Here is a 23,878-nt window from a genome sequence, read left to right as displayed (position 1 = left end):
TGGATTCGGGCGTGGCTCCGGTCATCACCTGCACAAGAAGGTTGTCCAGGTGGTCTTCATGCCTCTTTTTGTCGCCAATGACGTTAGAACAGACGTATGAGAAGAAATCCTTGCACGGGTCAATGCTTTGGTTGAGGTACCAGGCTAATTCGCTCACTAGACCAGGGCAGCAGAATGGGGATACGTCCTTGCCTTCTTGGGGTCTCCGCATGTAGATACCAGTTGATATGGCTGCGGCAGCGCCCATAGCTAAGCCGGCCAGAATTCAAACGAAGGCTAGGCGGTGCCCTAGGACCTCTGTAAAGAGGGAGGAAGGCGCCGTCCCAGCAGGAGCGGCGTTTCTGTAGCGAGGGCTGCCGTCCGGCATTTTCCAGTCTTCCCTGTCTTCTTCCTTGCGTCACTCACTAGCTGTTGTTGGCCTCTGGAGCAATGGCACATACCCACGGTGGGGAATTGGCCAGGATTCCTTGCACATTCAAACGTTAGGAACTAAGGTGGCTAACGTAGGTGGAATTTTGTTGTAATGGAAAGAATTCAGGTAATTATAACTAACAAAGGAATCTCCCTTACGCAGCGACGTAACTATGAAGAATATCGCACAGTGGTTTTAGAACATATCCCGTGGCGCTTCCTCCAAATTAGAGAAAAACCAGAATAGAAAGTGGAAGCTCTAATCAGGCGAGGGAATAATAATAATAATAATAATAATAATAATAATAATAATAATAATAATAATAATAATAATAATAATAATAATAATAATAATAATAATAATAATAATAATAATTGGTCTTTGGGGAAAGGAAATGGCGCAGTATCCGTCTCATATATCGTTGGACACCTGATCCGCGCCGTAAGGGAAGGGGTAAAGGAGGGAGTGAAAGAAGAAAGGAAGACAGAAGTGCCGTAGTGGAGGGCTCCGGAATAATTTCTACCACCTGGGGATCTTTAACGTGCACTGACATCGCACAGCACACGGGCGCCTTAGAGTTTTGCCTCCATAAAAACGCAGCCGCCGCGGTCGGGTCCGAACCCAGGTGAATTGTGAATTTTTAATTATTTTTTGTTTTTTTTTGGGCAAGGAAATGGCGCAGTATCCGTCTCATATATCGTTGGACACCTGAACCGCGCCGTAAGGGAAGGGGTAAAGGAGGGAGTGAAAGAAGAAAGGAAGAAAGAAGTGCCGTAGTGGAGGGCTCCGGAATAATTTCTACCACCTGGGTATCTTTAACGTGCACTGACATCGCACAGCACACGGGTGCCTTAGCGTTTTGCCTCCATAAAAACGCAGCCGCCGCGGTCCGGTTCGAACCCGGGAACTCCGGATCAGTAGCCGAGTGCCCTAACCACTGAGCCACCGCAGCGGGTCGAGGGGAATCGGCAGATAAGCTTTTCGGCAGTCAAGCAAACTGCCGACAGGAGGGGCGAAAGTGATCAAGTGATTCAATTTCGCCACATGATTCAGAAAGTTTCGACCGAGAGAACACATTGGAGAACTAAAGATTCAATCGTGGTATTCTGCACCGCAAGAGGGTCATGGACATCTCGCATGGCATTGAACATCATAAGCGGGCACTCCAATGGAATGCCGATTGCTGCAAATCTGCTGTAGCAAGGAGAGCTGTTGTTGTTGTTTGCCTCACAAAAGAGCTGTCCCGATGTTCGAGTGCCCTTTTTCGTCTTTTCCCCACAAAGCAGGCACCCACTAATCTCTGTGCAAAGGCTGCGTTGGGGTAATTGTGCCATGGGGGACAAGGCAGCAGCCTAACCGGCGGGAAGCTCAGTCGTAATCTCTTCTTGTCGCTTCATACCGTGGCTGCACTTATTCAATGCGAACTGTCATCGGAGGGCTGCCTTCCTGCTGTGGAATATGCCAGCCTTGTATTGGAACTTTAACATCATCATTATCAGCTTAACGACGCCCACTGGAGAACAAATGCCTCTCCCATAGTTCACTTATTAACCCCGTCTTGTGCCAGCTGCGGCCACCTTATCCCCGCAAACTTCCTGATCTCAGCCACACACCTCCGTGTGCTGTGCGTTGTCAGTGCACGTTAAAGATCCCCAGGTGGTCGAAATTATTCCGGAGCCCTCTACTACGGTACCTCTCTCTTCCTTTCTTCTTTCACTCCCTCCTTTATCTCTTCCCTTACGGCGCGGTTCAGGTGTCCAACGATATAAGAGACAGATACTGCGCCATTTCATTTCCGAAAAAATCAATTATTATTAAGCCAGGCTGGTCAGAGCTGCTTCTCTGCTGGCGACGCTCGCAAATTTCGCGGTTAGATGGGGGTTTAGGACGTCTGGCGCCATCTGGGAACAACATTCTCAACTTCAGTGTAACGATGCAAAGGCTTGATTATGTGAAACTTATCAGAATGTACCTCGCGTTCTCATAGTTTGCATTCATAAGTGAGGAGTACTATTTTTTTCAAATATTTGTTGTTCTATCTTTTTGAGGCGCTGCACGTCATTCACAACGCGGGAATTAGAGCTCTCGCATATGTCTACGTCATGAGGAAGAAAAAAACAAACGTGCAAACGTAAAAACGCGGAAGGCACCGGCCGCTGCAAATTGGAGTGTGTCCGAAAGGCCCTTGGAGTTTGGATATCATGGCCAATTATCACCGACCTGATGTTAAAACGTCGCAGGAGCTCAAGGACATAGCCAACAAGCTTCGAATTCTCAGTATCCAAGCGACGAACGCCAGCAATTCGGGGTAAGACGCTGTTTCGAATGCTCGATTTATGCCGCTTGCCGCGTGTTCCTATGGTGATAAGTGATGACATGCATAAGGTCACCGTGACCGTTAGAGCCAGTTTTCCCATTCCTATCGCAGCTGCGGTCCTTCGTTCACAGCAGCGCTGTAAAACCTATTTATACCGCTTAGTGCATTTGATCACTCACACCATGTGCCTGTTTGCGTGTCTGCTCGTTACCGGTAGCAGTGATCGACCCACGTGTCCCGTTTTAAATTTCCCAGTCCTCACGAAGGTGCTCCTTTAGTAGTACTCTATATTTAGCATGACGACGGGTTGCGTCGTCCAGGTCTGTTAAGTTCCGCGCGAAAGTTTCAGTTCTTTTTTTTCCTTGTGCCGCTCCCTTCGCTAAAAAAACTTGACGTCGCCTGCGGTGCAGACGAACAGGTGTCGCCATCTGAGGAGTTCAGCAGGAACTATATACGGAGCATGTTGTAAGCGGGCTCTTCAAATATCGAATAATATATTGGTTCGGCTTCCAATGTGTTACATCCTCTAAAGAAACCTCTGACGTGCGTCTTAGGTTATTGCTGGCAGCTAGTTGTCCGCCGTACTTTTAATTGCAACAGTAATGGAATGACCATTGTCAGTGTTTTCTTTGTTCTGAAGTCACGGCATTGATTCATGAAGTGCACGTGCAATTCAGGAGGCATGCAGCACTTTACGATGTTGTTCTTTACGAACATTCATCAACACTTAGTTGCCCTTCATTTTGTTTATTTGTAAACAAAAATTGTCAATCTTGTAAACCTTCGCACATGTTTGTGAACATATTCCTGCCTATTTTATCACGCTGTCCTAATGGATTGGCAAGGATTAATGTTGGCAGGCATCAATGTTTCTGTAATGTTGAATACAGCCCTACTGCAGGGGTCTTTGCAGCGGTCTGGCTGTTTTCCCAGTAGGCTTTTCTTTCGCTTTTTTAAAATTTTTATCTTCAAACCTTCGGCGCAGCAGGCATGCCCCAAACAACACCACTGCCCGTTTTTATCTGCTTATAAGTATGTATACATATATAACTGGAATATGGTTAAAAATTTAAACGGCAAACCTGGTTACCCCATGCAGACTAAATTATAAGATAACAAAGTTGACTTTTAAACTGCCGAAATTGTTCGAAGGGTTTTAGGCGGTCGTAATAAGATCAAAGAAACCGCCAATAATGGGACTTTATATTATTAACACATGCTTACGTGCAACTTTGCTTTTTACTGCGTTAGCATACATGGGTCTCGTTTGCTGAAAATTCGTTGTGTGCTTTGTGACCGGAGGGCTGTGTGAGCGAAGGTCGAGGGAGTGTGAGAGAAAAAGGCGAGAGGTCGAAGAGGATCGAGATGGCTGTGCTCGAGTGCGAGGGGAAAGAAGAGAATGATAGATGATTAATAGTATCCCATTTGTGCCGGGGTGGTGATAATTGTCACCCAGCCATTAATTCTTAGCGTGCTAAATTTCGTCGAATTAACTGCGGTTTTTTTTCTTCCGCTATCTAAACTGCTCTCTTGCCCCCCACCAACCCGCTAATGGCCTCTTGCTTTATACTTTTTGAAAGTTGAGCATGCCTTAACAGCGCAGCAATAGGAGCACAGACAGACTGACAGATAAATAATTACAGTCGCACCTCGTTATAACGAGACTGTTTATAACGAAATAGTGGATATAACGAAGGAATGATGATTCCCCTTGGAAGCTCGGTCAACACGGGCTATAACGAAGCTACGGCTATAACGAAGTAATCGCCGTTATAACTTCGTTATAACGAAGTTCAATGTGACGTAGTGTTGTAATTGCCACCTAGTCAGGATGCACGCAGCAGTAGCGCCAGTAGCGGGTGCGCAAAGAACTAGTGCTCGCGTCAGAGAGAACGGAGGAGGGAGAGAGGGAAAGAGTGGGGAGGAACGGGCGGTTCTGCCTTGCAGTGTTTTTCTTTTGCATATCTTGTTCAGGGTACAAGGAAAAAAATATCATATTCTTAACAGATGTCCGTTTGACAATTTTACAGCATTTGTGGTTTATCCTGACGATTTGCCATTTTTTGAACTGAAACGTTTAGCATACCTGCGCCGGTTTTAAATGTGAATAATGAATTTTCAGAAATTTTATCAGCTTGCGGCGAGCTTAAAGATATGTCCTTACAGGCGACCCCGCCAACAGTACTGCTGCAATTTTATTCCTGCAGCTCGTACGCGCATTTATTAAATCCCTTGCCTCACTATACGTTACCTTTGATGCCCTTCAAGGGCGGATTTATAGACAATGGGGGGTGGGGGTGGGGGAGTCACCCCTTCCAAGCGATGAATATTACATTGGAAAACCATGTTGACTCCCCCCCACCCTTTTTTTTTCAAGGAAAATATTCAAGAAATACATGGTGCAAATAGGAGTGCCCCCCCCCCCCCTTCTAGTAAACGTTCCCTCAATAGTTACCTATAAATCCACTTCTCGATGCCCTTGCTCTTCGCAAAGCGCGTTTACGTTTGCGCGCGAATTGGTGAAGGCGTCGCGGGACGGGTCTGTGATCCACTCTTTATAACCCGCCGCTAAACAGGTAACGAAATCTGCCGATCAGATCTGCTAATGTTGCGGGACTGAAAAGGCAGGCGTCGCCCCGTGCACAATTAGTTGCCTTGGATAGTTTCTTCTTGGTTTTCTTTTTGTCTACACTCCACTCGCTCGCTGTTTGTGCCACTTTTAGCGTGTCTGCATGCCTTCGGAAGGCCGCTTGCTGCGGGCTGGCACGTTTACTTTTTTTGCGCAAGTTGCGGCCGCGCTTATAAGAGCTGCGCGCCCTTTCACATCCGTCTCGCGAGACCTGCTCCGCTCACGGACGGCCGGGGCGGACGCGCTTGGCTAGCAGCGGGCGGAACTCCTGGTCGTGGCCGCACGGACCTGCAATCGTGGCCGCACGGACCTGCGCCGTGGTCCGCGCGTGGTCCACCCGAGTGAAGCAAGTTTAACAAAACTTGTTGTCGGGCAAAATGGTGTATATCTCTACTTCATCCCATGATTTCTAGTATTTCTTCCATAGGCCTTAGCCTATGGAACTGACCTTCTTTGTTAATTTTTTTTATTTTTTGACGCCGAGATGCGTCCTGCGTGATGAATGTACCCGGATCGGGAAACATATCTGCGTGATGTCATCGCTATCAAGGTCTGCCTCGCTCCACTGTGTGAACTCAGAAGCTGGTATGATGAGACTGGGTTGAGCAAAGAGGACAGACGCCACCGTGCTCCTACTGCGAACGACATGGCGCGCCTCTAGCCTTGCATGTCCAGCATTTCTGGACCAATATTTTGAATATTGGGAAATTGTAAGGTACCGTCGTGGAAATATTGAAGGGAATGGCCCATTCTTCCGATATGTAGCAAAATCTTTCGTTTAAAGTTTTTTTTTCCATCGCTCGCATGGAACAGTTAACGCCGCAGTAGAAAATTGGGAACGCTTGTTACGATCGCAGAAACGTTAATAGCGAAAAGCGCAAGCCTGTGGACGGGAGATCTGCGGGTATATTTATTGTTATGGTGAAATCTTACAATATATGAAATAAAAATGCGTTCATAAACCCTTTCCCGTTCAAAAATGCTTTTTTTCAGAACTTTTGGACGTCCCGAAGCTACACATGGGCTATGAAAAATGCCGCAGTGCACAACTCGTAATTGATTTGTACCACTTTTGCATGCATTCAAGGCACACGGGCGTTTTTTTGCATTTTGGAATCATCGAAATGCCGCTGCCGCGGCCGGGATTCGATCCTGCGTCCTTTGGCTCAGCAGCGAACTGCAAAACATCTGGACGCATCTTGTAACGACTCGACTGCCTATCGTTTCACGTTTCCTGCGTTACGCTTGAGGGATTTTTTTATGATATGCTTGTCTTCATTTCTTCTTACCCGGTCGCGAACCCGTATGGTGTGCGTCTATATTTTTCTTTTTCTTTTTTGTATAGCCAGCGCGGCACTCGTTGCTCCCGAGAGATCCTGGTTCAGGACGACTAAGTGCTGATCCAGTACTTTTTTCACGTGCGGAATGGTTCTTGGAATGTACCAGGCGTGATAGCATGTAACCAAGTCCGTGTGCTGCGCTGGGAATAATTAAAGGAAATCACCAACGATAATCGATAACGGTCTGGTTTCCGAGAGAATTAAGGCAGGCATTGTAGGGGGCGGCAGAAAGTCAGGTGGGCGTATGAGATTAGGAAGTTTGTGAGGGTAAGATGGAACAACTGGGGCCGGGCTATTTGGAGACATATGGGAGAGGCATTTGACCTGCAGTGGCCATAGCCCGATGATGATGATGATGATAGTGGCGGGGGTCGCCAGCGAGAATTAGAGAATTCCTTTTTTTTTTCTCGACAGGCGCGTATGCGTTTTTCCATGCCTTAAAAGGACACATGTTTGCTTATCACTCGGTGCCTATAGCCATATCTTACACAGCCATTCGACACGATACCCTAGTGGAATTTGGTGTACAGTGGCCTTGTAAAAAGAATATTGATGCAGGAGAAACGTGTCATAGACATCGAAACTCGGGAGCGGAAGGACAAAGCTGGCTGAAGGCCTTCTCTGAAAATGTGACCTGTGGACGCGAACATCGCAGTCTCCTGCGCCCTTCACATCTTTCCACAGGGTTAGAACACGTCCAAAAAGATTGCGTCCATGCACTTGTGTTTTGTATTATTTTAATGTCAAGTGTTCCGTGTACGTTAACATTTTTTTTCTATTCCGAAAATAACACGCGACTCCCTGCGCACCTCAGGTATTCTGACAGGTGGCTCAGCGTTATGCGGTAAGGTAGCTGGTTCGTATCCTGGAAGGCGCATATTTCTAGCGTAATTTCGGGGGATCATGTGACCCCAGTATGATTCGCCCGCTGTATGAATTGGCCTTACCTGTTTTTTTCCGAAATAAACTGCCGTAAGCATAGATATCTTTCAATGCGATAGCGTTAAAGGCCCCGTTCACCGGAAAATCCGGCGTCGGCATTGTCGGCGTCGTGAGCGAGAAATCACGGGCATGGCTCTGGCAGGCGGTGCCCAGAGAGCAGCCTAGGAGGCAGGTGGGCCACCTGGGTCACGTGACCTTGCGGCGTCGTCACAACCTGCACGCCCACCGTGGCAGGTGGCAGTTAAATTAACGATTGGTCGCTCGGGAAGAGCAACCTTGATCGCACAGTGCCCACCGCTGGGAGCACCTGCCATCGCATGGCAGTGGCGCATCGCTTAACCGCTGCATCACGGCGCCAGGAGGGATGTGATGACTCCCAGGGATCTGTGAATGTCTTTCACTCCCTCCTTTACCCTTCCCTTACGACGCGGTTCAGGTGTCCAACGATATATGAGACAGATACTGCGCCATTTCCTTTCCCCCCAAAAAACCAATTATAATTATAAAGTAGAGAATGACCTTCGGCATACGGAGGAATTAGCCCATTACGCTATCGCGTTATACCTTTAAGGCGGAGCTTAACTGTCCCCTCCATTTTTTTTTTTTCGCCTGCGTCCGTTTCGCGTGTTGTTCGAACTTCGTGCGATTTGCCGTCTTCCAAACTCTGACCGTCGCAAGTCGGTCCGAAACCGCGCCCTTGGCCAGTAGAAGAAAAAGACCCGTGCATTGGCCGCTCTTCCGAAGCTCACAGGCTTATTCAGAGAAGCGTGCACACTGTATCTCGTCTATCTGGAGCGCGCCTCCTCGAAGAGTTTCTCGTTGCGGTTATCGTCGCAAACATCGTGGTCTCCGCCTTATCTTCGCGCCGCTCCTCGTTCAAGTACATACAGGCTTCCATCGCAGGCGACGGACATTTTCAGCTCGTAGATATGTATAAACAGCCTGGGGTTTGTTCTCACGCGCTGTAGGTTTTTCGTACTCCGCTATCGTTCGGCAGTGATTGCTCCGTCTGACTCGTGTAGACAAGGGGACAGACGTTGGAGCGACATCTGTGATACATGCTCTTTCTGTTTACATGTGCAAGCGCTCTTGACAGAACGTACGACTGTAAAGAACTGCGAGCCACTATGCTTCGAGCCGCCATTAGCGGTTCTTTTGTTTTTCTTTTTTCATGTAGTCTCATCAAACCCCGCGCTCATTGTAATACACATATGTGTTTCACGACGTTTCTTAATAATAATTGGTTTTTGGGGGAAAGGAAATGGCGCAATATCTGTCTCACTTATCGGTGGACACCTGAACCGCGCCGTAAGGGAAGGGATAAAGGAGGGAGTGAAAGAAGGAAGGAAGAAGAGGTGCCGTAGTGGAGGGCTCCGGAATAATTTCGACCACCTGGGGATCTTTAACGTGCACTGACATCTCAAAGCACACGGGCGCCTTAGCGTTTCTCCTCCATAAAAACGCAGCCGCCGCGGTCGGGTTCGAACCCGGGAACTCCGGACTCCTACGTAGTCAGCTCCTACGTATACCCAGCTTGGTTGTTTTGTTTCTGCTCCCGTCTCTCGGCATTCACCATGCTGTTATTTGTAATTTTGACTTAAATGTGTACCCGCCGCGGTGGCTCAGTGGTTAGGGCGCTCGACTACTGATCCGGAGTTCCCGGGTTCGAACCCGACCGCGGCGGATGCGTTTTTATGGAGGAAAAACGCTAAGGCGCCCGTGTGCTGTGCGATGTCAGTGCACGTTAAAGATCCCCCGGTGGTCGAAATTATTCCGGAGCCCTCCACTACGGCACCTCCTTCTTCCTTTCTTCTTTCACTCCCTCCCTTATCCCTTCCCTTACGGCGCGGTTCAGGTGTCCAACGATATATGAGACAGATATTGCGCCATTTCCTTTCCCCTAAAACCAATTATTATTATTATTAAATGTGTATTCTGCTGCGTGCGTATTCTGCAGCGTATATATAATAATAATAATGATGTCACATTTTGGTTCCGGAAAAAAAGTGAAAAATTTGGCAATTTTTTTTTCGTTTTTAGGGGTAGTAAATCTTGCGCCTCCAGCGTTATTTCACCCCCTCTGTCATGACAGAGGGAGGCGCCTTATCATGTGTTTTTCTACCTTCGGCCTGTTTTTGAGCCAAAAATAATTCAGAATTAACACGACTGTAGCATGTTAAACGGTCAGTTATGGGGTTCCTGATGGAGGAATAGGCAGGAGGGAAAAAAAACTACGTTTTTTTTTTAAGATAGAAAATGGCGTTATAAATACGTCCTGGTGTTGCATTTTTTCTGCCTTTTGCATCACGATGCGCTCAATTGATATGAGTCACAAAGCCTGGTAAGCGCCGGAAAATGCAAGCTTTGCGCTCTCACCGTGCCATGCTTCCACCCGCTCACGCCTTCGTGAGCGGCTGCTTCTGAAATAATAATAATGATTGGTTTTGGGGGGGAAAGGAAATGGCGCAGTATCTGTCTCATATGTCGTTGGACACCTGAACCGCGCCGTAAGGGAAGGGATAAAGGAGGGAGTGAAAGAAGAAAGGAAGAAGAGGTGCCGTAGTGGAGGGCTCCGGAATAATTTCGACCACCTGGGGATCTTTAACGTGCACTGACATCGCACAGCACACGGGCGCCTTAGCGTTTTTCCTCCATAAAAACGCGGCTGCTTCTGAAAGGCTGGCGCAAATCGTGCGAGCCGCGACAGCTTAGCGTCACCTCGCGTCGTTAGCGCTTTCCGCGGCGGTGTAGGGCGCAGTTCCTCGTCCGTTCGTTCGCCTCGAAGTGCCGGTCGGCCAGGCATCGTCAACCCGAATGACCAGCGGAGCACGAGGCTGTGCGGTGAACTGGCCTTGGAGCCCCGCGCCAGCTGGAGCACTTTCGAAAGAAACGCCTTCAATGAAGCTTTGCGGTTGGGTTGGCGCTTGCGTGTTTGGCAAACTAGCTTGAACCGAACAGCGTGAAGGCCCAAACCTCGACGCTGCTGCCCGTGTGCGGTGTGGTCTTAGCTGGAGCAACGGTGACGGATACGGGGGGGGGGGGGGGAAGGGGGGGGGGGGGCGAGGATTTGCTTCGTCATCTATGGGCTAGACGAAGAAGAAATTGCTAAGAAATGAAAAGCTGCGCATGTGTCACGGAAGGGTAATACTCAGTCTGAAAGTTATTTAGAATTAAACATGCAGTTCGAATTAGTGCACGTAACGTCGACTGCAGTACTGCCTCGGTTCGAATAAACCAGGAGTTTGAATTAAGCGTGTTTGAATTAGAGCGACTCCCATTTCAGTTGATTGACACGCGCGGGTTGAGGCACGCCGGATTAGAGGACTACGGATCAGTGTCGACCAGTCGTGGCGCCGAAATATCGGTACTCGGCCGTTTTTGCTTTTCACCTTCGTCGAAACTCGGCCGCCGTGGCCGGGAGTCGAGCCTGCGACCTTGCATGATGCTCAGCACCTGAGCACTTCTGAACTGCCACAACGAGAAGTTATTTCAATGTACCCCGTGTTGTTTTGAATAAGCACCTGCTTGCGTAATACTTAGACTGGCTACATGTGCAGGTCTATCTGTCGAATAGCTGCATCTGTGCAGCTTGCGCGCACTTTTACGATGAGACAGAAACGAAGCATTCACCGAAAAGCGAAGCATTAGGTTGACAGTGTAGATAGCTGTGGCTCTCGTGAGTGAGCAGTGGACGTTATCTATAAGATACTTAGGTGGGCACATTTTCCTCGAGAGCCGGACGACTGATTGAGGCTGGCGAGATGTCTGGTCTAGAAAATAATTGCACTCTTATGTACTGGGTTGGACAGCCTCCGTGCGCCGTCAAGAACTTCGCAAAGTGTCTGGGTTTCGGCTCCTCAGGGTGGCCCTATAGCGCTGAAAAATGGTAGCAGTGCAGTCTGTTCGCGATGCTTTGATCTTTTCTTGCCGAATCTGCTTCATGACTTATTTTGGGCGTACAGTGTAAAATGAAATGCGATCACAACTGAAACGGGAACACCCAAACACGTTTGTTTTTGTTGACGCAGGCGCTATATATAGCGCACTCGACTTTCACTTTGACGGCGCGAAGACTGATGCTACGGAAAAATGCTAATAGGGACTTCTCCCTTCTTGTTGTTAAGATTTTGGACATATGTTTTCGAGTCACAGGTATCCTCTTCGCGTTTCAACTGGCGCTGATGGTACGTCCATTAATTAAACCGCCAGATGTTATGTACAACCCTATGCTTCACCTGTTTCTATGGCCTGCCTTAAATTGGAAACGCGTGATACGCGTCGTAGTGGATTTATTTTTAACGCTTCTTGATGTCGGAAGTACTAGAGCCGTCGGTGTTAGAGAATGGGCATGTGCCGTGCATAAAGAAAAAAAATCGAATGTAAAGAAGCCTTCCAATTTTCGAGCTTAATCGACATCACGCCCGCCTTGTAATCAGTTTTTTAGCTGACGTGAAATAGCACGGAAAAACCGCACGTGTCGACAACCCGCCGGCCAAGATAGGCAGGAATGCAAGAAATTTCCCCCTTTTCATTTCTTTGTTTCCCCTTACGGCGCCGGCGCTTCTCCGTTCCTTCTTTTGATCTTTTCTTTGCGCCGTCATTGTCAGCGGATGGTCGGTTCCGGCGGGGCGCGTCCCCCCCCGAGCCAGCCGCTGTACAGCTACTCCATGTGTAGAGCTGCTAGAGCGGCAGTAGAGCCCAGCCGGCCAGCGCTTGTCCGCCATTGGGCGCCTAGCTTGCCGTCATACGAGGCGCGACCACCACGTGACGTCGGCAACGGCGTGTGATAAAGCGGCGCTCCCGGCTGAAACCGCGTTTTTCCCGTTGCTTCTCCGACAGCGCCGGTTTAGTAGCTACCGAAGCCGCCGGTGTCTGCGGACGGTTTTTCCACGACTCTGCCCACCTGCCGCCGCCGCTTTCGATTCCGTGCCCTTGAGAGCGGCCACCGAGCGAATTCACAGGTGCCCTAGCACGCTTCAGGAAGCAGTCGCCAATCCGTGGAGGAAAACATGCCGGACGCGAACACCGTCCAGGAACTGCGGGATATCGCCCACAAGCTTCGCATCCTCTCTATTCAGGCCACTAATGCCTCGAACAGCGGGTTCGTGAACTTTTTGCCTTGAGAATTTCGCTTTCCCTTTCTTCTGCATCGTTTTATTTTATTTTCGCCGGCCCGTAGCGGTGGCGTGAGCGGCGAGCGATTTTCTTGAGCCGTTGCTGTGGTGCGCTCGTCTCCACTGATATTTGACTCGGTTTGATTTCAAGATTGGCGCCGGCTTAGATGTCTGCTTTCGTGCTCGTCCGTGATAAATGCTGGGGAGAACGCGGCTGTGCGGCGTGCCGCCCGGTGTACTGTATTACAGTGCTATAACTGTAGGTCGAGCGGTCGGTTGGACCGGACGACGCTTCGCACGTATAGGCACATTCCGCGCTCTTGTACGAAGTGAGCGTTATCTTTCTAAAGGTGTCAGTATTTCCGTGCGGTTTCCTTCGACGAATGGTATTGCTGTGTTTTCGTCCACTCCCGCCTTTGACACTCTGGTGCGAGGGACTTTGAATGAATTGTTGCAGATTGAGGATCGAAGTTTGCCGTATCGTTATTAATGATAGTTCCGATTTGCGGCGCACCGCAAAATGTCTAGACACGGCCAATATTGCTTCTCACGCCCCTCCCACTTTTCTTGGTAAACAGTGACTGCTTCTTGTTGAACTACAGGGGGACTATCTGCAGGTATTTTTCATGCTGTAAGAGCGACTCTCCTATCATGCGCCAGTAAATCCACGTCTTTATTTTGCTCAAATGTGCGAGCATTTCAGTGTGTTCATAAGTTTTAGAATTTTCAAACTTCTAAAACCGAGCAAGGAGCTTGAAAATGCAACTTCTCCAAGTAGAAGTTAGTAGTGCGGCTAACATTGCTGTTATAGATATCTGTCAACAGCATTTTTGGGACCTTTATTGCCTCACTTTGGCCTCATTGGTTAACTCGTGCCCCCCATGCAACTTTTACCCGTTTTCATGTAACCTTTCCAAGTGCAGTATATTTTATTGCAGTAACACTTTGGATGTAATTTCAGTAAATTTTCAAGATTTGAAACCTTTCAAATGTTGTTTCTTTATTTGCAGACACCCAACATCATGCTGTTCTATGGCAGAGATCATGTCCGTGCTGTTTTTCAAGACCATGCGCTACCGATTGGATGCTCCTCGTGATCCCTCTAGTGATCGCCTCATTCTTTCCAAGGTGTGCGAGTGTGTGCAGTTATTTCAGCGATTGTTCTCAATGCCTCAGTATTGGGGTGCGTTGACTTTCTTTTCCTAAGCAAGGTTTTGTTCGAACAGTTAGTTTCACTGCATGTAGCAGAGAATGTTGGCTGGCACTTCGAGCAGAGTGTGCTGGTAACTATGTATCAGCAGCCAGCTTTCTAAGCTTTCTTTCCCAAACATGGGCATAACTGCAGCTAATACTTTTATTGCTGGAGCTTACAAATGCCTGTGTCATTCTTACTTCTCAACTTGCTACAAACTTTGTTCAGATTACAGTAATACACAATTGTGTATAAAGGGTGCTATGCTCTTTGTTTTGTAACTTGGGCTTAGCCTGCCTTCTGCTGCTTGATTTGCGGAATGTTGCAGAGCTGGTGGTTTTTAGGCACACAGAATGCTTCAGCCTCCAGAGATATTACTTCTGCTGAAGAGGTTTGGTTGTGCTATGCTTCCTTTACTTAAAAAAAGTTACTAGTCAAAACCTCAGTGCTAGGTAATTTTTTGTGCTTTTATTTTGTGCTTTGTGAGATGGCTTTCAACTGGCAAGGTCATCAGTTATGTCAATATTCGGTTATCTTGGCCGTTCCAACACTGAAGTATGAGCTCTGACCTGACCTTCAGAAAACGTGCGGCTTGCTTGCAGGGCCATGCGGCACCAATCCTTTATGCTGCCTGGGCAGCAGCTGGCCTGTTTCCTGAAAAGGAGCTGCTGAACCTCCGCAAGATCGACAACGACCTTGAAGGCCACCCAACTCCCCGGCTGAACTTTGTGGATGTAGCAACGGGCTCCCTGGGCCAGGGTCTGAGCTGTGCTGCTGGCATGGCCTACACTGGCAAATACTTCGACAAGGCTAGGTGTGTGCGTGCGCGCGCGTGCTTCCTGCTTAAGCAATGACAGGCTTTTCCTTGCTGCTTTCAAGGGCACAACATACATCACCATGACCTCTGCGTGCTCCAACAGCTTTAATTCTGAAATGACTTTGAAAAAATGTCAATAGGGCTGCAGACAGTGGCGCCTACTCCACAAGAGTATAGGTGCAATCAGCTTTTTTTTTTTGCACACTCCTTTTACTTCAACATCTGCGTGGTCACCTGCATTGGTTGGGTTTTTTATTCTGCGGTATTGCCTGGTGCTTTCATTTTAAATTGACTTTGCACACGTTTCCTACAGTGCTAAAGCACGTCTGGGTGTCTGGCTTGGAATGAGTGGGAAGGGAAGCATAAAGCAGGCTGCAACTTGACGCAACAAATCAATCTCTACAGAGCACCTGCACAGTTTTAATCACAGCTGTATTTTTTGGTCCTGTGAACTCTAGCCATTTACCAACAATAAGTGTTTTGGCATGTAATCACTTTAATTGGGCCTTCAGCATTATGCACCTTTGCATTGAAAGTTTTGTGCAGTTTGAGCTTCAAGGTTGTGCTCAGTTTGGGCTAGTTAACGCATAGTTGCTCAAGACCATAAAACGATGGAGAAAGATGTGGCAAAGCGGCCAGGTAGCATCCTGTTGTGTAGTTGCTTGACCTGTGACCTGTCTTTATCCACTCTTTTTATGTTCTCGAGCACAGAGATTTCAACTGCACTTAGTTTAGGGCTACCGTGAGGAATGACTAAAGTTGTGTAGAAGTTATTCGCCTTACTTTTGTGTTACTGTAGCCATTAAAAATGCACCCAAAAGCTGGCATGTGAAGTGCCTTAAAACAATGCTTCCTTATATTTTTCGGCACGTAAATGTAACAAAGAAATCTAAGCCTATGTTGGCCAATGCTGCTAAAGTGCATTTTGATGCATGAACGCTATGCTGGCAGGCCAAGCATTCTGATGCAACCTGTCGCGACTCATGCATAGGATTGCACCACTTAATGTGGCTCTTGCAGACAAGGCAGTTGTGCCTTAATCATACTGTTAATCTGTTCATGTCTGTGTTTAATTGGTACGGTTTTCCATTCCCTTGTCTGTCTTCCTCGTATTTATTGAACACTTTTAACATTTTGAGTCTCTCTCTGTCCAGCTACCGTGTCTTCTGCATCATCGGTGATGGTGAATCTGCTGAGGGCTCTATCTGGGAGGCCCTATCTTTTGCGGGCCATTACAAATTGGACAACTTGGTGGCTATCTTCGACATCAACCGGCTGGGCCAGAGTGAGCCGACTGCTTTCCAGCACCAGATGGACGTTTACAAGACCAGACTTGACTCCTTTGGGTATGTCTTATCTGTATTCAGATGTTCTGAAGGCTTACATTTAGTTCTTTTCACATAGCGTTCTGTGTATTAGTCATGCAACTTTGTCTAGTTGTGGCTCTTTTTCATTGTTCGAACTGTGGAGCCTTTTTATACTCATTGCACAGTATTGTGCCCGTTAGTATTGTGGCTTTGCTTTGCTTAATCGAAGCATCCGGTGTGTTGCTGTTGTGAAATATTAGGTTTCTGCAGTTCAACATGTTGCGTGCTCCTGGTTTAATGTACTAGCAGCATGCTAGGAGTTGCATGCACTTTGTAAGTTTTGATTAATGAAAGCATGTTAATATATGCCTGAACTTCTGTGGCAGGGTTTTACCTGCACTTTTCATACACTATAAGTACTCTGCAAGAAAGAGTGCAATCACACTACAGACTACAAATTGAGATCTATGCGACTGGTTCTCATTATCTGTGCTGAGAATCTGACCGTTTAGATAGAGAAACTGTGTGGTCTTTGAGGAATGTGCCTGATTCACTCATCCGCATGTGAAAGGCACTTGGGCCCACCATAGCATTCATGAAATGCTGGTCTGGCGACACTCTGCGCATATTTCAGCACAGCCTTCGCCTTGTTATCATCCGGCCCAGCGTAACACTGCCACACGCCGGACTGTGTTCCCAATAAAACAGTGCCACCGCTGCGTCACCCGAGGCATGCGTCACCGACGGTGGCTACAAAAACAGGCTGCCCGACTGGGAAGACTGTTTGCTACCTTTCGCTACCGAGACGAGTGTAGCGTCGGTATGCTCGTCTGCTGCCATCGGCAATCAAATAAACATTTGTAACGTTTTTATGTTGAGATTCGTCCTTCTGCAGAAATGACATTCCACATCTGGTGACCCGTACAACAGACAGTAACGCATCGTCATGGACAAGCAAAAGCTTCAGGAACGGCACAGCCAACTAAATAATTCCGTGCAGCAGCATCCTACCTGCTCCGCCGAGGACGTGAGAACCTCGGCAGACGGCATCCCATACGCTGCGCCTCACTACGTCTGGCGTGTCGCTGCCATACTTCCGCCGGTTTGGGCCGACTCGCCAAAGGGATGGTTCGCCCAAGTCGAGGCCCAGTTCTCCCCCTCGCGCACATCACTCAAGACCGGACCCGCTACGATTATGTCCTCGCCCACCTCGGTGCCCGCTACGCCAACGAGGTCCGGGATATCCTTGCCAACCCACCAACGGCCAACCTTTACGAATGAAGGCCTCAAGACTGAACTCAACCGCCGCCTGTCTCTCTGAAGACCAGAAGGTGCGACAGCTATAGTCCGCAGAACTTGCTGAGCGCAAGCCTTCGCAGCTCCTCCGCGACATGCGTGCTCTCGTGGGCTACATGGTAGTTCAGGATTCCTTTCTGCGAGCACTTTGGCTTCAATGACTTCCACCGCATGTCCAGGCAATTCTGCAGGCTCAGCTTGTGCTACCTCTCGGCCAACTTGCCGGAATCGCTGATTGCGTCATCGAGGTCCCTTTGCCGCAGTTGTCGCCCACCATCCAGGCTGTCGCCACACCGCTGAACACCACAGAGCTTGCACGCCGTATCAACGACATCAATCCACAGCGCAGCTCCATTCAACGACGCCTGGTACAACACTTGCCGGCGCGCCACCCGCAAAGCCATGACCGTAACACCATCCCGTCGCAGCAGCCTGGTGACGACGATCGGTGCTACTACCATCGACGCTTCGGCGACGGAGCACGACAATGTCAACCACCCTGCTCCGCTGGACATAAGGGAAACGGCAACGGCAGCTCATAGACACAGCCGCGAGCTGCCAACCTGGAGGCAGTCGCGTCTTCGTCGCCGACCAAATTGCAAAGCAGCGGTTCCTTGTCGACAGCGGTTCCGACATCTGCTGCTACCCACGAGCCCACCTTCAAGGTACCCGTCCTGCTAAGTCCTTAGAGCTCAGCGCGGCAAACCGGTCCACAGTCAAGACTTGTGGCTCTCCGCCTGCACGTCCCGTTTAAAAACGTACGCTGTGGCCTTCAATGGAATTTTGTCATCGCCGACGTCATCGAGCCAATCATCGGCTCAGACCTTTTGGCGCACTACAACCTCCTTCCGGACTGCCGCCACGACCGCCTCATTTTCGCGACAATGGGACATTCTTCGCCAGGACAGCGAATGACTACTCACCAGCTGAGCATCAAAGTACTCGGTGTTGAAAATCATTCACCACGCTATCCTCGCTGAACTTCCCGGTTTCACGCGCCCTAGCGGGTTGTCACCTGATGTGCAGCACACCACTGTGCACTGCATCCGGACCACCCCAGGCACCCTGGTTTTTTGCCGCGCCCGTCTCCTTGCCCCGAACCGCATGCACATAGCCAAAATTGGAGTTCGAAGCCATGCTCCGTGAGGGAATCGCCCGCCGCTCCGACGGCCCATGGGCCTCGCCACTTCACCTTGTCCCGAAGAAGACCGAAGGCTGGTGCCCTGTGGGGACTACCGTGCCCTCAACGGCCGCACCATTCCGGACAGGTACCCTGTTCACCACATACAGGACTTCGCCCATCGCATTTATGGCTGCCATGTTTTCTCCGTGCTAGACTTGGTGAAGGCCTACACGCAGATACCAGTCAGTCCACACGACGTCCCGAAAACTGCAATCATTACCACCCCTTTCGGCTTGTTCGAGTTTCCCTTCATGAGCTTTGGCCTGAGCAATGCTGGACAAACCTTTCAACGCTTCATCAACGAAGTCGTTTGTGGCATTGACTTCTGCTTCGTCTATCTTGACGACATATTGGTCTTCTCCCGTAACGCCGACGAACACCACACGCACCTTCATCTACTTTTCCAACGCCTCGTTGACCACAGCCTACTCATCAATGTCTCAAAGAGCATGCTCGGCACTTCAGTCGACAAATTCCTCTGCCACGGAGTTTCATCAGAGGGAACTCGACCTTTGCCTCAATGCATCTCAGACCTGCAAAATTACCCCCCACCCACCACCTCTCAACACCTTCGCCGTATCCTCTGCGTGCTGAACTTTTACAGGCGTTTCTTGCCACATGCAGCCAACTCCAGTTCCCTCCATGATGCCTTGGCTGGACTACGAGGAAACCAACCCGTCACGTGAACACAGGATTTAACGCAACTTTTCGCAGAATGTAAAGCTGCTCTCTGCTACGCCACACTTCTCTCCCATCCCATGCCAGACGCTCCCTTGGGGCTCTTCACAGACTCCTCTAACTTTGCCGTCGGCGTCGCCCTTATGCAAAGCGTAGACAACACCTGGCATCCCTTGGTGTTCTTCTCCACAAGAAACTCTCAGCTCGGAAAATGACGAAACCCTGACCCCCGCCCCGCCGAGTTCGCCAGCTTCAGAGAACTTCTGGCGATATACGAAGCAGTTCAACACTTTCGCCACGTTCTCGAAGCACAGCACTGCACTATCTACACAGACCATAAACCTCTGACCTACACTTTCTCGCAACGCTGCAACAAACTCCCGCCGGTCCAGCAGAACCAGCTCTCGTTCATTGCCTAGTTTACCACCGACATCCAACATGTCAGCGGGAATGACGGTGGTCGCCAACGTGCTTTCACGTGTGGCAGCTATCAGCTCTTTGCAGATAACAGCCGACGTCCTCGCCAAGGCTCAGACTACGGATGTCGAACTGCAAGAACTTCTTAAGTGCAGGTCCTCACTACAGCTGCGGTAAATCCCCATACCCGGAACGACTAACTACTATCTCCTGCGACATGTCAACAGCACGAAGCAGGCCTTACGTGCCCCTTTCCCATCGCCGTGGCCTCTTCAACCAGCTGCATAATTTCAGCCATCCCGGCATACGCTCCTCTACATGCCTCGTGGCCAGACCGCTATGTCTGGCCCTCCATGCAAGTGGGATTGCCGCCCCTGACCGCGCTCCTGCATTCAGTGCCAGCGTGCTAAACTTGCCAGGCATGTCACTTCACCGCTCGGAGCATTCCCCTAGCCCTCTGGTCGGCTTCAACACGTCCACCTTAATATCATAGGGCCCTTTCCCCCAGCTGAACCATATCGCTACTGCCTCACCGCCATCGATCGGTATACTCGATGGCCTGAGGCATGGCCCCTCGAGGGAATCGCCGCGAAAGACGTCTCCTCGGCCTTCTTCGCCGGCTGGATTGCTTGCTTCGGGCCCCCTCGCCGCATCGCCACCGACCAGGGACGACAGTTCAAATCGCATCTTTTCAGGCTCCTCGGGCTGACCATCGGTTTCGGGCGCTCGAGGACCACCAGCTGCCACTCCTGCGCCAACGAGATGATCGTGCGTTTCCACCAGCCGTTCAGAGCAGCCATGTGCCACCTGGACATGATGGCTGGCAGCCATCCCAGCCGTCGCCCTGGGTCTTCGCACCACCTTCAAGCCGGACATTCAGGCTACACCTGCAGAGCTCGTCTGTGGGGAACCACTCCGTCTCCCAGGTGAATTTCTTGCTGCACCGCCATCCACCACCGCGATGTCAGATCCCACCGATTTCATCGCCCGGCTCCGACGCACCATCGCTGCCCTCCGCCAGTCACCTCCAGCTCACCACTGCAAGACTGCCCCTTTCGTCTTCAAGGATCTGGCAAAGTTGCGCGCACAGTTTTTTTCGCGACGACACCATCCGCAGGCCTTTCGAGCCACCTTACAGCGGACCCTACCCAGTTCTCCGTCGCAACAACAAAACCTTCACCCTGTGCGTTAATGGGAACGATGTCCACGTCTCTATCGACAGGCTGAAGCCAGCCTACATCGACTCCGCCGAACCAGGAAATACCAGTGCACCCCCTACATTGCAGCCTGCTTCTGTCACTACACGCTATGGACGCCGGATACGCTGCACAGATTTTTACAATCCCTGAGGGCTCTCCACTCCGCAGGCGGGTGATGTGGCGACACGCTCTTCGCATATTTCTGCGCAGCCTCCGCCTTGTTATCATCCAGCCCAGCGTAACACAGCCACACGCCGGACTGCGTTCTCGATAAAACACAGCGCCACTGCTGCGTCACCCGAAACATGCGTCACAGACTGGCTACAAAAACAGGTTGCCCGACTGGCAAGAACGCTTTCTGCCTTCCGAGACTAGCGTAGCATCGGTATGCTCGTCTGCTGCCATCGGCAATGGAATAAACATTTGTTACGTTTTCATGCTGGGATTCGTCCTTCTGCAGAAACCACATCCCACACACACATCCCACATCCACCAGTAAAGATAAATATAACTGCAGCATGTTCTCTTCATTTTCTCACTGCAAGGGCATCTTGTTCTTCAGGAGCTAAAGAGAAAGAGCCTGCTTCCCCCTCCCCCTTTTTCTTGCTGGAGTGGTACAATGTACCTAGCTGCATCAGCTTCGCCTCTACAGCTTCCTCTAATTCTCTTCAATGGTGTGCAGCTTTAACACCTACGTCATCGATGGACATGATGTTGAGTCATTGTGCAAGGCCTTCTCGGATGGTGCCAATGTTCGCAACAAGCCCACTGCTGTCATTTGCAAGACTTACAAGGGCAAAGGCCTTGCAGGTATGTTGGGTTTTGTCATGCAGCAGGCCCATTCTTCGGTGCTGAAAGCTATCTATTACTAGGCTTGATATTCTGTTCCAACATTACAGTTAATGATGGTTTTGGGTTTGAGGGGTCAGGTCACAAGACTGAAAGATTATAGTGGGGCTGTACAATCAATCCCCGCTATGATGAAACTGTTTATAATGGGTATCAAAAGAATAGCTATTCCCTTTGGAAATTTCCGTAGAAGACCATGTGTATTTGATGCCTTTTAAAATTTTCCTTCGGAGGCACGTAATGAATGGCAAATGAGCATCACTCGTAATTTCACTGAGTATATTGATTTCTGACAGTGCACAAAAGAGATGCCCATGATTAAGGCAGTGGTAGCCATTGGTCTGGCATATCCTTAGTCATCACCAGCCTGACTACCCCCACTGCAGGACAAAGGCCTCTCCCATATCGCTTCAGTTAACCCTGTCCTGTGCCACTTGCGGCCACCCTATCCCAGCAAGCTTCTTAATCTCATCCGCCCCCCTAACTTTCTGCCACCCCCTACTACGCTAGTCTTCTCCCCCCAAAATTCGGGATCTATGCTTCTTTAATTGCAGCTGTGTAAACGGATTGCTACCCTTGAACAATCTCGTCTTGTTCGTTACCAGGTTGACAGAGTAGGTATGGGTAGTCACTAAATAAAAATTTAATCACTCTAGGTATGGGCATAGACTCATGTTGGGGTGAGCTGTCACCTATAATTAATGTGGAATCGGCATCTTTCTAGGTTGAAGTTTTTGGCACTGTGTATATGCTTGGTTTTGATGACCAATATATTGACACATGAAAGTGTAAAGCCACCTGCCACGGTGGCTCAGGCGTTGGTGTTTGATCTCAACCGCTGCGGCCATATTTTGATGGAGGCTAAATGCAAAAATGCTAGTGTTTTACTATGTCAGTGCACGTTGCAAACCCCTAGGTGGTCTACATTAATCCGGAACCCTTCACTGCGGCATCAGTCGTAACCCTTGTATTGCTTCAATTGACAGTGTAGAACATGGTAATGTAAAACACATTCTGTTGCAGGCATTGAAGATGCTGAGAACTGGCATGGCAAGCCTCTTGGTGACAAAGCAGCAGCTGCGATTGAAGCCCTGGAGAAGCAGATGGTGAGCAAGGGACCATGGAAGCTAGCACCCCAGAGGCCAGAGAAGGAAGATGCCCCTCCGGTTGACCTCTCAAACATCCGCCTCTCTGAACCTCCCAACTACAAGCTTGGAGACAAGGTGAAGCCTCCTAGTTTTAATCACCCTCTTTGGTTGACACTAAATCGGAGCAGTATGAGGGGGAGATGATGACGGGCCGTTTATATATGGCGTGGCCGTGCAGTGAAAAAAAATGCAGCTCTATTCAGTCATGCCTGTTGGGGAAGGCCACATGGCAGGCTAACTGATGGAAATAAACTACCGTATTTACACGATTATAAGTCTACTCTCATGTAAGTAGACACACCCCCCCCAAAAAAAAATCTTCGAGGTTGTTTAAGCTGGCTTATCAACAAAACGAAAATGTGTTAGTCACTAGATTACTCGTCCACACTTGTGCCATCGTCCTCATTAGCGCTGCCGTCGTGATTGCTGCTGCGGTCCCACAGCTCATCGTTCTAACATCGTCGTGCAGCGAAATCCCGCACTTTGCAAACAGCCACTTCACGACATTGTGTGGAACAGCTGAAAATTTTGCCTCACTGCAGCTGCCGCACCTGTATCACCCGTTGCGAACGTCAAACTTATGGCCCGGCGTGCAGTTGGTCGTTTCTTCGGCATAAAGAATGACAGCCATCTTGAATGTAACCGTGGATGAGCGCTGGTCGCTTTCCGAACCCGGAGCACAAATGACGAAAGATGAAGCACTACATTAAAAATGTGTGAAACGCGGCCAGCAGTAGTCAAATGTGTCTGAGCCAAAGAGAAACAGCGCTTGAATGGTGTTGGTTCTTCCGTCGCCTACCGACACTCCCCAGCGCCGCTGCCGTTCTGAGTGGGGGTGCCGCCTCGATTGGAATAGCGGCCCTTCCATCGACTATCAACGCTCCCTTGAGCTCCGAGCGCGCATTTGAAACTAAAAAGAAAATGTGTTAAGACGCTTGAGCTTCCCGTAGCACGCGATTGCGTTATCGGGCCGGCAGTAGTGAAATGCATCAGAGCCAAATAGAAACTACATGTGAATGGCGTCGGCTCTTCCGTAGG

The 23,878-nt window shown here is 49.5% G+C and overlaps 1 protein-coding gene across 2 annotated transcripts in view; it reads left to right on the top strand.

The window, feature by feature from the left end:
- The first annotated feature begins 2,564 nt into the window (after positions 1-2,564).
- The window catches only part of LOC144098815 (transketolase), a 30,291-nt gene continuing 8,977 nt past the window's right edge, over positions 2,565-23,878 (top strand). Inside the window, exons 1-6 of one of the 2 annotated variants that reach the window (XM_077631703.1) lie at positions 2,565-2,720; positions 13,765-13,882; positions 14,549-14,760; positions 15,918-16,109; positions 21,526-21,653; positions 22,716-22,915. In XM_077631703.1, the coding sequence (XP_077487829.1) occupies positions 2,614-2,720; positions 13,765-13,882; positions 14,549-14,760; positions 15,918-16,109; positions 21,526-21,653; positions 22,716-22,915 (957 nt within the window). In that variant the 5' untranslated portion in view covers positions 2,565-2,613. Of the gene's footprint in view, positions 2,721-12,287; positions 12,742-13,764; positions 13,883-14,548; positions 14,761-15,917; positions 16,110-21,525; positions 21,654-22,715; positions 22,916-23,878 lie in introns of those variants that run through there. The other variant, XM_077631702.1, reaches the window with a different exon arrangement.

The sequence above is a fragment of the Amblyomma americanum genome, chromosome 7 (assembly GCF_052857255.1).
Source record: "Amblyomma americanum isolate KBUSLIRL-KWMA chromosome 7, ASM5285725v1, whole genome shotgun sequence".
Lineage (NCBI taxonomy): Eukaryota > Metazoa > Arthropoda > Arachnida > Ixodida > Ixodidae > Amblyomma > Amblyomma americanum.
Note: the sequence above shows the minus strand (reverse complement) of the source record. Positions and strands in the feature narration are given on the sequence as shown.